General features: G+C 41.0%; 2 protein-coding genes across 3 annotated transcripts; both read left to right on the top strand.

Moving 5' to 3' along the window:
• Positions 1–581: 581 nt before the first annotated feature.
• LOC310935830 (leucine-rich repeat and immunoglobulin-like domain-containing nogo receptor-interacting protein 1) lies at positions 582–2,411 on the top strand (the record flags this gene model as incomplete). Its single annotated transcript, XM_083899790.1, has 1 exon — positions 582–2,411. The coding sequence occupies one exon, from the start codon at positions 582–584 to the stop codon at positions 2,409–2,411; it is 1,830 nt and encodes a 609-aa protein (XP_083755916.1).
• A 1,347-nt stretch (positions 2,412–3,758) lies between these two features.
• Positions 3,759–8,840, top strand: vps72a (vacuolar protein sorting 72 homolog a; the record flags this gene model as incomplete). 2 transcript variants are annotated; one of them, XM_083899794.1, is made up of 6 exons in its annotated part: positions 3,759–3,982; positions 6,924–7,076; positions 7,453–7,573; positions 7,655–7,831; positions 7,931–8,075; positions 8,456–8,840. In XM_083899794.1, exons 1-6 carry the CDS (start codon positions 3,866–3,868, stop codon positions 8,838–8,840), a joined length of 1,098 nt encoding a protein of 365 aa, XP_083755920.1. In that variant the 5' UTR covers positions 3,759–3,865. The 2 variants fall into 2 exon arrangements, with proteins under 2 accessions (XP_083755920.1, XP_083755919.1); XM_083899793.1 differs by having other exon boundaries at positions 7,453–7,831.
• Positions 8,841–13,369: the final 4,529 nt, after the last annotated feature.

The raw sequence follows: 13,369 nt of genomic DNA, 5'->3' as shown, positions 1-13,369 counted from the left end.
AGATGCCACAACTCAAAGAATTGTCTCAGGGTTCTTTGAAATGCAGTTTCTATGAGTTCTCTGCTGGACACTCTTGTGGCTGCAAACTGAAATTTTTTAATCATGACCTCTCACCACACCAAAGTCCATAGAGAAAATGAACACATTTTACATCATGGCTCGCAGGAGCTGTTGTTCTACAGCTGATTCCATCAGTAAGTTCAAATATTATATTTTGTGATTTCGGTGTGTGAAATCCTTTGTGTGGATTTACCAAACAAAGGATTAACCGACACAAACTTACCAAACAAGGCAGCGGTAAACACGCAGTCCCTGTGTCCCTGCAAGCTAAAAATTACAATTTTCTCTGTTGACTTTGGTGAAGAAGAGTGAGTCAGTTTCCTGCTACAAAAGGCTATGTAATAGTGGCAAAAAGTGGCAAAAATATTTTGGTTATTAGAGATACTGACTGTTTGTTGTATTTGTGTGTCCACTTTCCCTGAGGTGACTTCAGCAAATATGGTATCATCACACACTCACTCTGTTCACACCTCTCTCTCTCTCTCTCTCTTTCGCTCACACACATGCAGGGACGGCACCAGATGTTTGAAGGGATCGCCGTCCATCAGCACCTGTGCTGGGCACTTCTCTACGTGCTGGCAGCAGAGGTGGCACTCGCAGCTGGAAGACTCCAGCCGTGTCCACAGTCCTGCCGCTGTAACGCTGAGCTGCTTCAGGTCAACTGCTCTCATGGCCAACTCCGCACAACGCCGGACAATCTCTCACAGAATGCTAAGATACTAAACTTGACCCATAATAACATTAAAACCTTGGGGCGTCAACAGTTTCAGACTCTAACGCAACTTTTGCACTTGGATTTAAGTGACAACCTCCTGGCAGTAGTTGACCTGGACGCCTTTCTCGGCTTGCACAGTCTGCTAACGCTGCGTCTCGCCCGCAATCGCCTGAAGATTATTCCTGTGGGAGCATTCGCTGGTTTATCAAACCTGCAGTTCCTGGACATAAGCGGCAACGAGATTCTCGTCTTCCTCGATTTTGCTTTCCGTGACTTGGTGGCCCTGCGGTACATTAACGCAGCAGACAACGACTTAGTTTTCATCTCTCGCCAAGCCTTCGCTGGACTGACAAGTCTGCAAGAGATGCACCTCGATGCCTGCAACCTCACAGCTGTTCCGACAGAAGCGCTCACACAAATCTGTGCGCTGAGGAGCCTTCATTTTCACCGCCTGGGTCTCACCACATTGCCAAACTATTCATTCCATCATCTAGTGCACCTCAAGGAGCTCGTCATTTCTCACTGTCCCTGGCTGGAGACGCTGTCAGGAAACGGCCTCTTTGGCTTAAATCTTACATCCCTCTCCATCAGACATGGCAACCTCCATGCTGTACCCTACATTCCTCTGCATCATCTCGTATATCTTGTATTTCTTGACCTTTCCTTTAATCCAATCACGTCCATTCAGGGGAACCTGCTGGGAGACTTGCTCCGGCTCCAGGAGTTCCATCTGGTTGGTGGGTCATTGCTAGACATCGAGCTCGGAGCATTCAGGGGTTTAATGAATTTCAGATTGTTGAATGTATCCAGAAATCTTCTCACCACACTTGAGGCGGGGGTTTTTCAGTCTGTGGACACCCTAAAAGCCCTGAGACTTGATAACAACCCACTGGCGTGCGACTGCCGTTTGCTGTGGCTGGTGAGAAGACACCTGTTCCTGGACTTTGGCAGACATTCGCCGTCTTGCACTACCTCACTCCAGCTGGAGGACTGGAGTTTTCTCGACTTTTCTGGCGCTGAGCTTCAGGGTTTGCTCACTTGTCGGCAGCCTCGGATTTTAAACCGCAATCCTCAAAGGGAGATAGTTGATCAGGGTCACACAGTGGTGTTTTACTGCAATGCAGAAGGTGACCCTCTGCCACGTTTGACCTGGCTGAGCCCACGGCTTAAGCCTTTATCACCGACTGGTAGAATACGGGCTCTCTCAAACGGCTCATTGGAGGTTCGTTATGCTCAGCCTCAGGATAGTGGTACTTATCACTGTGTGGCATCTAACGCCGCAGGAAACGACAGCCTGCCCGTCAGCCTTCATGTCCGAGTCTTTCCATCATCTCATAAAACCCCCTTTCCTTTCACAGGATGGTTTGAGCTTCCGTCGGCCTCTCCAGGTGTGAATGAAAATCAGGAACTTCCCTTTGATGTCAAGACATTACTAATAGCAGCAGCTATTGGTTTTCTTTCGTTTTTCAGCTCTGTGAGCCTATGTTTTATTTTCATGTTCTTCTGGAGTAAGAGCAAAGGGCAAATAAAGCACACGGCCACGATCGCATATGTGCCACGGAGTGCCGCGTCGAATAGTAACAGAGGAACAGGCAACTACATGGAGACAAGCAGGTTTACAATGAAACTTATATGAGTCGCTAAATAACATTTTTGGTACAACTTGATATAAGAATGTTTTGATGGCTGTATATCTTGCACTAGCACCTAAAATATTACTGAAAGGATTGAATTCTAGTGGAATGTGAACTTGTGAATGTGAAGGCTGACAATATATATTCATGTAAATGTGGACATTTCTGTTGCAGTGTAAAAGACTACAAGTTGTGTTGCTTCAGATGTAATTCTCTCAAATAAAACTGTAATGCAAACTAACCAAAGGAGGATGAATAAAGTACTGTATAATATTGAGAAGTAAAATACTCTTTAATCTTTTTTTATATAAATATTTCCATGGTTACTATTTACTGTATGCATAGGAACACTTTAAGTACAGCCAATAACAAATTATAGGCAGGTCTGGTGAACTAGTCTTACAATTTAGGCTACAGCTGTTTTAATGAAATATACATAATGCATGTATATATTATCTGGAACCTTATTTTATGTTCACTTCTTTTCTTACTTAAAAATATATACTATTCCAACATTGCACATATTATACTAAGTGTACTGCACTGTACTGTACCAATAAATCACTTTTTTTATTATTATTTGAACAAGCAACATACAATAAAGTGATTGTGTTTTTTGAAATATCACTTTGTAGATGTTGATGTGCTTACTTTGTGGTTCTCAGAGTCCAAACTCAACAAACACTCACTCTCATACACACACACGCACACACACATACACACACACACAGTGGGGAGAGAGAGAGAGAGAGAGAGAGAGAGAGAGAGAGAGAGAGAGAGAGAGAGAGAGAGAGAGAGAGAGAGAGAGCAAACATATGGGAGCTTGTGTCTTTGTTATTTTTAAGAAAATTATAATAACGTAAACATAAAGACGATTTATAACATCATTTGTCAAAAATGCCACAAGCTGGTTAAGACAAGTAATGTTGTTGCCATGGCAATACATTTGCTGGCTGAGTGTCAGCTTCACTAGTTTCCATGACGACAGATGACGATAGTATAAACGGATTCATGTAAATAACACTAATAAATGTAGCCGTACATAACAGGCGAGTTTGTTTATCAAGTCACACTGAATAAATAGTAAAATGAGAGCACGCAGCCCATGTTACTAAAGAGAAAATCATTTTGAATACAATTTTCCCCCGTAGCCCGGAAGTACGTCACCTGCCCCGGAAAGTGTTGGTCCTTCTATAGAAAACAGAGGCTAGCATCGGCTATCACTAGCTTTATATATACTTAGGTAACGTTATTACTGATTAAACATATTTTTATGAATTAAACACTACTCGATTTAAATGAGACATGAAACCGAACATAAAGTAAGAAGGTGCAGCTGTTATTAACGAAGTAAAACTAGACTAGGAGTTCATAAAAGTTAGCACAACACGAGCTAACATTAGCGAGCTAACTCGTAACGCGTAATTTAGCTTTGTTTGTTTAGGAATCAAACATCATGACTTTGGTGGTCGGTCGACAGCCTAGAAAGACTGCGGGAAACCGCATGTCCAAATTACTGGATGCTGAAGAAGAGGACGAGTTCTACAAGACCACTTACGGAGGCTTTAACGATGTGAGTGATTTAACCGTTTCATATAGAATAAGCTAACGTGGTAGCTTATGGGAGCTACACCGAAAAACAATAACATTGAATCAATAAAATATGTTTCGTTGATATGTGTATATCTTATACAACTTTATTTCAACTCATACATGATTGACGCAGGTTATAGCCGTCTTAATCGAGTTTATCTAGTGTTAATATTGGTTACTTTTTCCTGTGGGGTATATGAAACATTGAAAACAAACTACCAACGCACCTGACTGATAAACTGTGTAAGTGCACAGTATACAGTTAAACTGGCGTCTTCATCAACGTATTATTATCATTAATAATAATTAATTTAATTATTAATATTAAGAGTGGAGTATACTGTTGTTATCAATTCAATTTGCCTATTCCCCAAATTTCCATGTGTTTGGACTGTCCCATAATAGTCATATATATAAAACATAACTAATACTATAATACCATAGCTCTCACACCATCCAAGTTAATAATCAAACTACTGAAATGATCTCTGTTGATTGGCCCACTTTGTGATGTTGTGACATGCCAGTCAACAAGTCGAAACTGGACTAATATGGACACATGTACAGACATACACGTAGTCGGTTGACTGTCTAGAGCTAGACTGCAGCTCTGATTGCTGGCTCCTGTTGAAACATGTTATGTCAAACTGTCATTAGTAAAAATTAGTATGACGATAATAATGTATTCTGTGGGTAACAGGGGTGGGACTAGATAAGCTTTTGCTTCTCCTGCTTTCCCTTTCGGCCATGTGCATGAATTAAACCAAGATGATGTGTGATGATGATTGACATGCCCGAAGTAAACTAATAAACAAACAATCTATATTCTGACATTGTGTGATGTCTTTGCTCCAAAGAAAGTTAATTGACTAATCAAATATTCACAGTCATAGTATAAAACAGTATATCAGCCTTCTAGCTAGTTAATTGATTATCAATTTATTATAAATGAAATATTTAAAATATGTTCTGTTCTTTGGCTCCTCTGTGGCAGTAAGCTGTATTTAGTCTTTGAATAAAAAAACAACATTTGAAGGTGTTGACAATTTGAGGTGTGGGAAACAGATCAATGGTTTCCACCATTTTGGCTTAATTTCCCATAGAAACTATGAGTGAATTTAAAGTAGGACACTGATGTGTTTTCAATATTTCACACTATGAATATTCATGAGGTAGAGAAACAAATTTAAACACCTTTAATTAGGGCACATCACATGTGTCGCTAAAAGCAGAATCAATGCACCTCTAAAACAGTGCTCGCATTTTTTTGAAGGTAGTGTGTGTGCGTTATTGATTGTTACTTTTAGCAATGTACACATAATGTGTGTATGTCCATATAGCTCAAAAAGATGTGTCACTTTGACATTCTGTGCCAGAATTTCTGCAGTTAATAAAATAATTTATTCCCAGTCTATAGTCAAGAGAAGAATACAAATTCAAGAATCCAGTAAACAATACACAACAGTGAAATGAGTGCCAGGGTTTCTTTCATTAGACCCTAAGAAGCGAAGCTACAAAAATATACTCTATGTAAGAACATTGTATTCTTAAGTGTAGGAACTGTGAAATCAGATGATGATTTTTTCCTTTCACATCCTTGCTCATTCTTCAAACAGCTGTTGGATCAATGGTCAACGCGTGTAGGCAGATTTGGCAGTTTCTTCTCTGACAGTTCTGATGTTAGACTCAGCTGAGGTGACATGAGTAGCTAGTTAAAAAAAAAAGAAAATCACAGACATATCCTAAAATGCCTCGGTCATTCCTGCTGCTCTTTTAGAAAACAGTGTGGTGTGACTGTGCCTGTTCACATACTTAAATTTAGATTTTGCGGTTTATCGCCACGGCTTGTTTTTGGCTGTTAAAAAGTATGGGGTACGACGTCATGTTTATGGAAGTGATAAAGCGTCGATGAATATGAATAACGGTGTTATAATGTTTTCCTGTAAATACACTACATGAACCTGTATTACGTTTGAGTTTTGCATGGAGTGAACAAAAACACACACTCAGCTGCTTTTCTGTAATTCTGTGTTGTACGTCTGTGAGTGAGTGTGAGAAACTGAGTGACTTTACTAGGGCTACAATGATTAATGAATGAGTCCTTTGTTTGTCACACAGCAGCAAAGACAGTAAATGTAAAGTAATAAATAAAAAAACAATATAGAAAAATGTCAACAATAAGGCTATTAAAAGTAAAACAAATAGAATGTACATTAAGTTACCAGAATATATAGTATGGGCTTGATATTCACAGTATGAACAGGATTGTACATGAGATATTGTACATGTATATTACACATGTGAAATTACAGTATATCGCATGTGGGATGAGAATCTCTTATTAATAACTAAGTTATTGTTCTGATATTCATGTAATCATTTTGAATGTTTTATTTAATAACTGAAACAAGTTCTCTGCTCTTTTTTTTTTGTTTATAAAACTGAATAATTCTGGTTTTTGGACAAAACAAGACCTTTCAACACCTTTTATCGTCCAAACGGCTAACTAATTACACCCGCTCCACAAATCTCCTATCTTGATGTTATCACTTTGTGTATACAGTCAGGTCCATAAATATAAATTATCCAGGAGGTAGGTGTACAATATTGGGACATTGACACAATTCCTCCTCAAATTAAAGTGGAAAGTGTGCAGTTTAAGCACATCTTGTTCGTTTCATTTCAAATCCATTGTAGTTGTGTATAGAGCCAAAGAGAAAAGAATTGTGTCGATGTCCCAATATTTATGGACCTGACTGTATGTACATTAAGCTACAATAGTCTACCTGCCTGACTGACTTCACTTTTTGAATAATACATGTACAAAATCTCTAAATATCCTGAGGCTTAACTCATTAGCAGATGTGTTCCATTAATCCGGTGTCATAAACTGAATAGTTGTCATTGTTGTCTCCTTTTAGGAATCGGGAGATGATGAGTATCATGGAGACCATTCAGACACAGAGGACGAAGTCGACAGCGACTTCGACATTGACGAGGGAGACGAGCCAGACAGCGACCAGGAGGACGATGCGCCTCGGCGGAAAAGTCGAGTCGTCACTAAAGCTTATAAAGTAAGGCCTTGTCAGCAGCTGTCAGACTCTGACTCAACTCTCCATTTGGTTTAAAAGAGAGATTTCAAATGAAAGGGAAAATAAAATGCCTTTTTCCGCTAAGATCAAATTTACTTGAATTTAGCTGCCAGCTTATTTTTTTCTCTGTAAATATGTACTTTTCTGGCCTTGTGTATTTTTTACTGTTGTTAATAGATGAGCTGGCTATGAAATGCTTCTCTCCTAAAAGTGTTCAAGGGAGTAAAAGGATAATTGATTTCACTTTGCTACTACACTTTGGAAATTTTATAAAATTGTAGAAACTGGTTTTGCTGTTGAGAATGTTCTTCCTTCATTGTTACACAAATATGACTTTTGTATTTTTGTTTTCATCAAGGAGCCTATAAAAGTGGCAAAACCTAAACCCAAAAAACCCTCAGAGGAACAGAAGAAGACCGAGAAAACAAAAGTGGAGCTGAAAAGAAGAATTCCACAAGAATTCCAAGACTTTAACGAGAGTAAGATCTCTTCAAACTTTCAGTTTCCAGCAACAGCCCCCTTAAACACAGTTCTTCATCTATGGTTTTATTGTTCTTCAGCTCGCAAGTCTGTGCGACAGTCCACCAGTGAACATACACGCAAGACCAACCTGCGCCTACAAGAGCGTCAGGACGCCCCGCGGAGAAGGAGAGGTGCTCATCGTGACCGGCCCCTGACACAGGAGGAACTGCTGGCTGAGGCCAAGATAACCGCTGAGCTCAACATTCGATCACTAGGTTAGAGCTTGTTAGTCAAATCAATCAAACCAATGTATGTTGTTACTGGGGTATTTAAAAATAATAATAACAATAATTATTATTATTTTCTGTGTGCAGAGAACTATGAACGCCTGGAGGCAGACAAGAAGAAGCAAGTCCACAAGAAGCGGCGTTTTGAGGGACCGACGATCCGTTACCATTCGGTCCTGATGCCCCTCGTCTCCCACTCCGTCCTGAAAGAAGAAAATGTCGATGTTGAAGGGTACGTGGGCTCAACTTTACCCGTAGACTCGTTCTTATCATAATATTCTTTATTTACTGAGCAGCACTTCAATCAATATAATGCACTGAGTTCTTAACAGTGCAAAAACCAAGTCCCAGTCAGAATATAAAAACAGATTAGAATCCATTAAAAGGGACAACATGCAACAAAACTAACAAGGGAATCATAAAACAGAGAAGAAAAATTGAAATCCAATTAAAACAGATTAGATAAAACTACTGGATAAAAGAAACCACTCAGCGAGATAAAATCAGGAAAGATTATCGGATAAAAAAACAAACACTAAATGAGCCTGCTGCTGAAAATCAAGTAGATGAATTTTGTCAAAGATGCCAATTTTGGTTTACCTTTTATTAAAGGTTGGACCAGGACGTCCCTGCACCACAGAATCCCACCACTCCATCCCAGCAGCCTGCTGGAGGCTTGTGCTCCCGTACGTACATAACGTTCAGTGACGACGAGGCTTTCGAGTCGGCGTTTCCTCTCAGCGCACAGTCCAGTCCTCAGCTCCCCGTCCAGGAGGTCTGTCCCGTCACCCACAAGGCCGCGCTGTACCGAGACCCCGTCACCGACATCCCCTACGCCAACGCCCGAGCCTTCCGCATCATCCGAGAAGCGTATCGCAAATACGTGGCCGCTCACGGATTCCCCAACACGTCAGGAGGGATGACGGGACTAGACTCCTCTGCAACTAAGGGCACTCGGCAAAAAATGGTCATGAAGCAGAGTGCGATTGCAACATAGGTTTGTTTTGTAAAGACTTGAGTACATGTTTTTCTTTCTTTCTTTTTAAGTTTTTCAATTCAAGCACAGCAACTTGGTTGTGTGACTGGAGGGAAAACTAAAGGAACTCTTATCTCCATTCGCACATTGTCCCCGGCACCAGGAGTTCCAGACGTTTTTGGGATTGTTGATTGCTACAGTAGCTGAAGTCATGAAAGTATTTTCAGTGTAGTGCTGTTAATTCCATTTCCAAACAGTTTGTTTTGTACATCAATCCCTGGACAAATCCAGACTGAGTGGATGAAAACCCCCAGACTTAAATGTGGGATTAAAAATCACTTTCCATCTGCACATTGGCAGCTTTGATTTTTAATGATTTGCCTTTGTTTTTGTTTCTTTTTACACTTAGGATGCACTGTGTTTACAAATGTACAAACATCTCCACTCAAATAAAAAATATTTCAAACATTTTGATAAGTGAAGGTTTATATCCAGTTTTTTTTTTTAAATATATTATAATCTCTGGAATCGCCAATTCCCAGGCACCAGGTGTAATAAGACTAATAAGAATAATTCCAGTCACAGCACAGCATATATCTCTACAAGCCAGACCATAATGATTTACAAGCACTAGATACAGTGGAGCTGGTGGTGACGCTGGTATGAAGGTGAGAAGGTTTTTTTTTTCTACTCAAGGTTAATGGCAAAATTGTCTGGTGCATCACAGCAACTAACACTGTTGTGTTGATCCCTACAGGACCTACACACACACATTTATATACAGTATACTATATATATATATATATATATATATATATATTCTGTGAGGGAACAATCACAAAGAAACAGTCCACCACTGAGTGTGTGACTAGAGTGGAACCTTTGACCCACGCATTCTGTGAACAAAAATCACTCTCCTGCACAGCGTCCTGCAGCCTGTGGCCATTTCAGCCTCTCTATATATATATAAATCCCAACTGGGAGAGAGAAATAATGTAAATACGGAGTCAAACAGCTTTCAGTGCTTAAAAAAGAATATGTTAATGATTAGAAAAATAAGCTAATGACTTTGAGTGATTGGGCTCACAGCTGATGAGGATGACAGCGTCACCTTGAATTCTTCTCGGGCGTCCTCCCTGCTGTGCTTGCCGTCATGTCAGTTAAGCCTCCAGCAGATGGTTGAGATTGTTTTTTTTTTGTTTTTTTTTACCTTCACAGGAAGGCTCCCCAAATTCTGATTTGACATTTCTGCCAAAAGATTGTGTTGCACTCAAGCAGATTGTCTCCCGCTGTGCCTGTAATGTGCTGATGATGTTCTGCAGAGCAGCTCTCCAAAGAGATAATTGTGTCATTATTACGTTCTAAATCTTAAGTCTCGCTCTTCTGGAGCACTTTTTGTTTTCGCATAGCATAGCGCAAGCCAATTACTGTACACGCTTCAAATGTCTGACATACCCAGAGATGAGCTGATGTCAGGAATGGTTTATGTTCAATATGAGTCAAAATCACTGAATCAAATATGATCCAGAAACACCAAATATCACATCAATACTTCACTGGGCACAGACTCTAAAGAGATTCGTACGCTGATGGTTTCCTGATGTCTGCCACGCTGAGGTGATCATGTCAGCTTTAAACGAAAGAAAACATTTTGTTTCCTTTTTAGAATTTTAAAGAGGTAATAGACAACTTTTTTGGCCCTTGTCGTTCCTGTTTGGTCACGGTGGTAAAGACACTGGTACTTTTCCTCAATAAGCACAGACCACAGACTAATGCAGTTCCTTTTTGCCATAAATCATCATGAAAACAAGGCTTATAGGGAATCAAATGGCGGAATCAAATTTTCTTTTGCTTTTCCATCAGTGATAGTACCTGATATCTGGTGCTTTTTTTTTAGTACCTGGTCAGGTTCCAAGCGAGCTGAGCCAATGATAAAATGTCAACAGACTAATTGGTCAGAGAGTGGCGTCACTGGAAGAGTCACGAGCGCGACGTCCGACTCCGGAGTCAAAGCCAACAATGCTGAATTGTAGATCAGTTAAAAGACTTGAAAATCCTGAAAACACTGCCGAAAGCCGGCGATCGTGAGCCGAATCACGACCTGTTCGGTCATGTTCAGTCTGTGCTCCGGTCATGCAGGAAGTACTGAACTAATCTTTTTAAATAACTGATGATAATGATTCAGTTACACTGAACACAACTGGTTTGCTCGACACTAGTTTGTGCGTTTGTGTCGCGTATAAAACAACGTCACTGCAGTTTCGTGAAGGCATGCTATGACGACGTGTCTGATATCAAACCAAGTAGAGATGAGCCGATCCGCGCCACATAGTGGGAAAGTGCCAACAGTAAACATGGATGGGGTTGTTTTTTTCTGTCAGTGTCATACTGACAGAACACCACAATGACACGTTTAAAGCTGCAGTACGTAACTTTTATACTTTATACGTAACTTTTTTTAAACCATTGCCACGTGAGTTCAGACACCTGGTGACGTTCCTGCACCGCACACAGGAAGTGATTTGTTCAACAGCAGGCAGAGAGTGACTGAAAACACAAAGAAGCGTCCATGACAAGTTTTACAAGTTAATTCTACTGCAAGTCGACACAGTATGCAAATAAGTGTTTCTTTTCAAAAAGGCCAAACACAAGCAGAAACACAACAAAGTTACACACTGCAGCTTTAAAGCGGACCTAGACCGGAAGTTCCAATTAACGCTGTTTTTTAGTGTGTATCTGCGTCATTATCTTGTTTAAGAAGCCCTGAAGGTTCTAAACAAACATTTCAGCCACTGCTGAGAACGCTGTGTTGTATTGTAATCTCGGGCTCAGCAAGATCTCTGAAAAAACCCGGTCCGGTTACCAGTGTTTACTGGTTCTCCGGAACAGCAGATCCTCCTGCTCCGGGTACATCCAGTTGCGTACATTGAACCGCAGAAGAAGAATAACGTCCGTTGTGGAGGTGTTTCACGAGCGACAGTGTCTTCTGACTCTGGGTCTGACTCCGGGTCAAAATCATAAAAGGGACTGAGGCGGGGAGTCGTGAAGAAGCTATTTTTAAACATTGTTAAAACAATGTTTTGATAATGAGTAGCAGTGTATCCACCGTTCCAGAGGGGGGAGCTGCGCTTCTGAGAGCGGGTGTGGGGAACATGTCACTTCCGGGTACTGGCCAATCACAAGACAGTTGGGAAGGCTCTCCGCTGGCTGACCAATCACAAGACACTCTGTCTTCTGGGTGAGAGAGTTGAGTCTGAAATATCGCGGCTGGGGAACAGCGTCAGAAAAGAGGATTTCTATCGGCTCGTTTACAGCAACTAGGAGGTTTTTGACCATAAAAACAAGTTAATGTATGTAAGTAGACCTCCATAACTAACATATATGTGCAACAGGACCACTCTATGTGGGCTTTAAAACATTTCAGCCCTAAAACAGAGCCAGGATTAACTGCGTCCTAAAGCCACAATACGAGTCAGAAACGTCTTCACTGCTGACTCAGTCATGTGATCTCCGTCATGGCGCAAACGCTGCTGGTGATGTGAGGAGCAGAGGCGGACGTCCTGACAACTCCTGACCCTGATTACACTGTATGACCAGCTTTATATACAGCGGAGGCTGACAGACAGACCACGCTTGGTATTAATCATGACCGTCTGCTCGGTGAATTAACACAGAATGACGGCATTAAAAACCCTCAGTTAGTTATTTTAACAGCTACTGAGGCTGTTTTAACACACACAGATTTAACGACACTAAACTGAGTCCAGAGTTGGACGAAAGGCCGTTGGAAAAGATGGCTAAGAAAAAAAAAAAAAGAAGCCGTGGGTGTGCAGCAAAGACTCATCGTCTCGATTTCACTGGACTTTTATCACGAAACACAATTAACAACAGATAACGTCTTCATCACCTGACCGTTTTTAAAGCCGTGCCGCGCAGAACCGTGTGTAAAAAGATGTTATAGTGTCACTTTACAGGAACACCGGAGGCAGGAGGTGCCACATCAGGAGAAACCATTCACTTCGTTTTTATCAACCTCAATATTAGTTGGTTGGAGACATTTGCTGCCCACACACTGTGCTGTTTGCTTTGGAGAGGAGGACGAAGAAGAAGAAGAAGCAAGAACAGAAAAAGAAATTAAATTAAAAATAACAAGTTACCCCCTGAAGCGATGATGATAAATTCAGTGCGGGGCTAAGACTCTGGTGTCTCTGGTGGATAGACGGATGAAAGACATATTCAATAATGGTGTTTAAGAAGCATTAAACTGTGGCGCTTCTTAAACACTCCACATATCATCCTCAACATCGCAACACACACACACACACACACACACTGAGAGAGAGAGAGCTTTGTCTCCCACATAGTGCACAGTGCATATGGTACCAATTGAACAGTTTTCAGAATAGGAAGAGAGGGAACTGCATTATCACTCGTTCTAGTGTGGTAGTTGCCATGGAGACGAGTGTAGGTGGTGTACTGTGCTGTACTCGGTGCTGTACTCCTTCCCTTGTCCTCTCCCCTCTTCTGTTGCCCACCCCCCCTCTCTCCCT

Source organism: Microchirus variegatus (assembly GCF_963457635.1).
Source record: "Microchirus variegatus genome assembly, chromosome: 13".
Taxonomy (NCBI): domain Eukaryota; kingdom Metazoa; phylum Chordata; class Actinopteri; order Pleuronectiformes; family Soleidae; genus Microchirus; species Microchirus variegatus.
The sequence above is the reverse complement of the archived record's forward strand: the minus strand, read 5'-3'. Positions and strand labels throughout refer to the sequence as shown.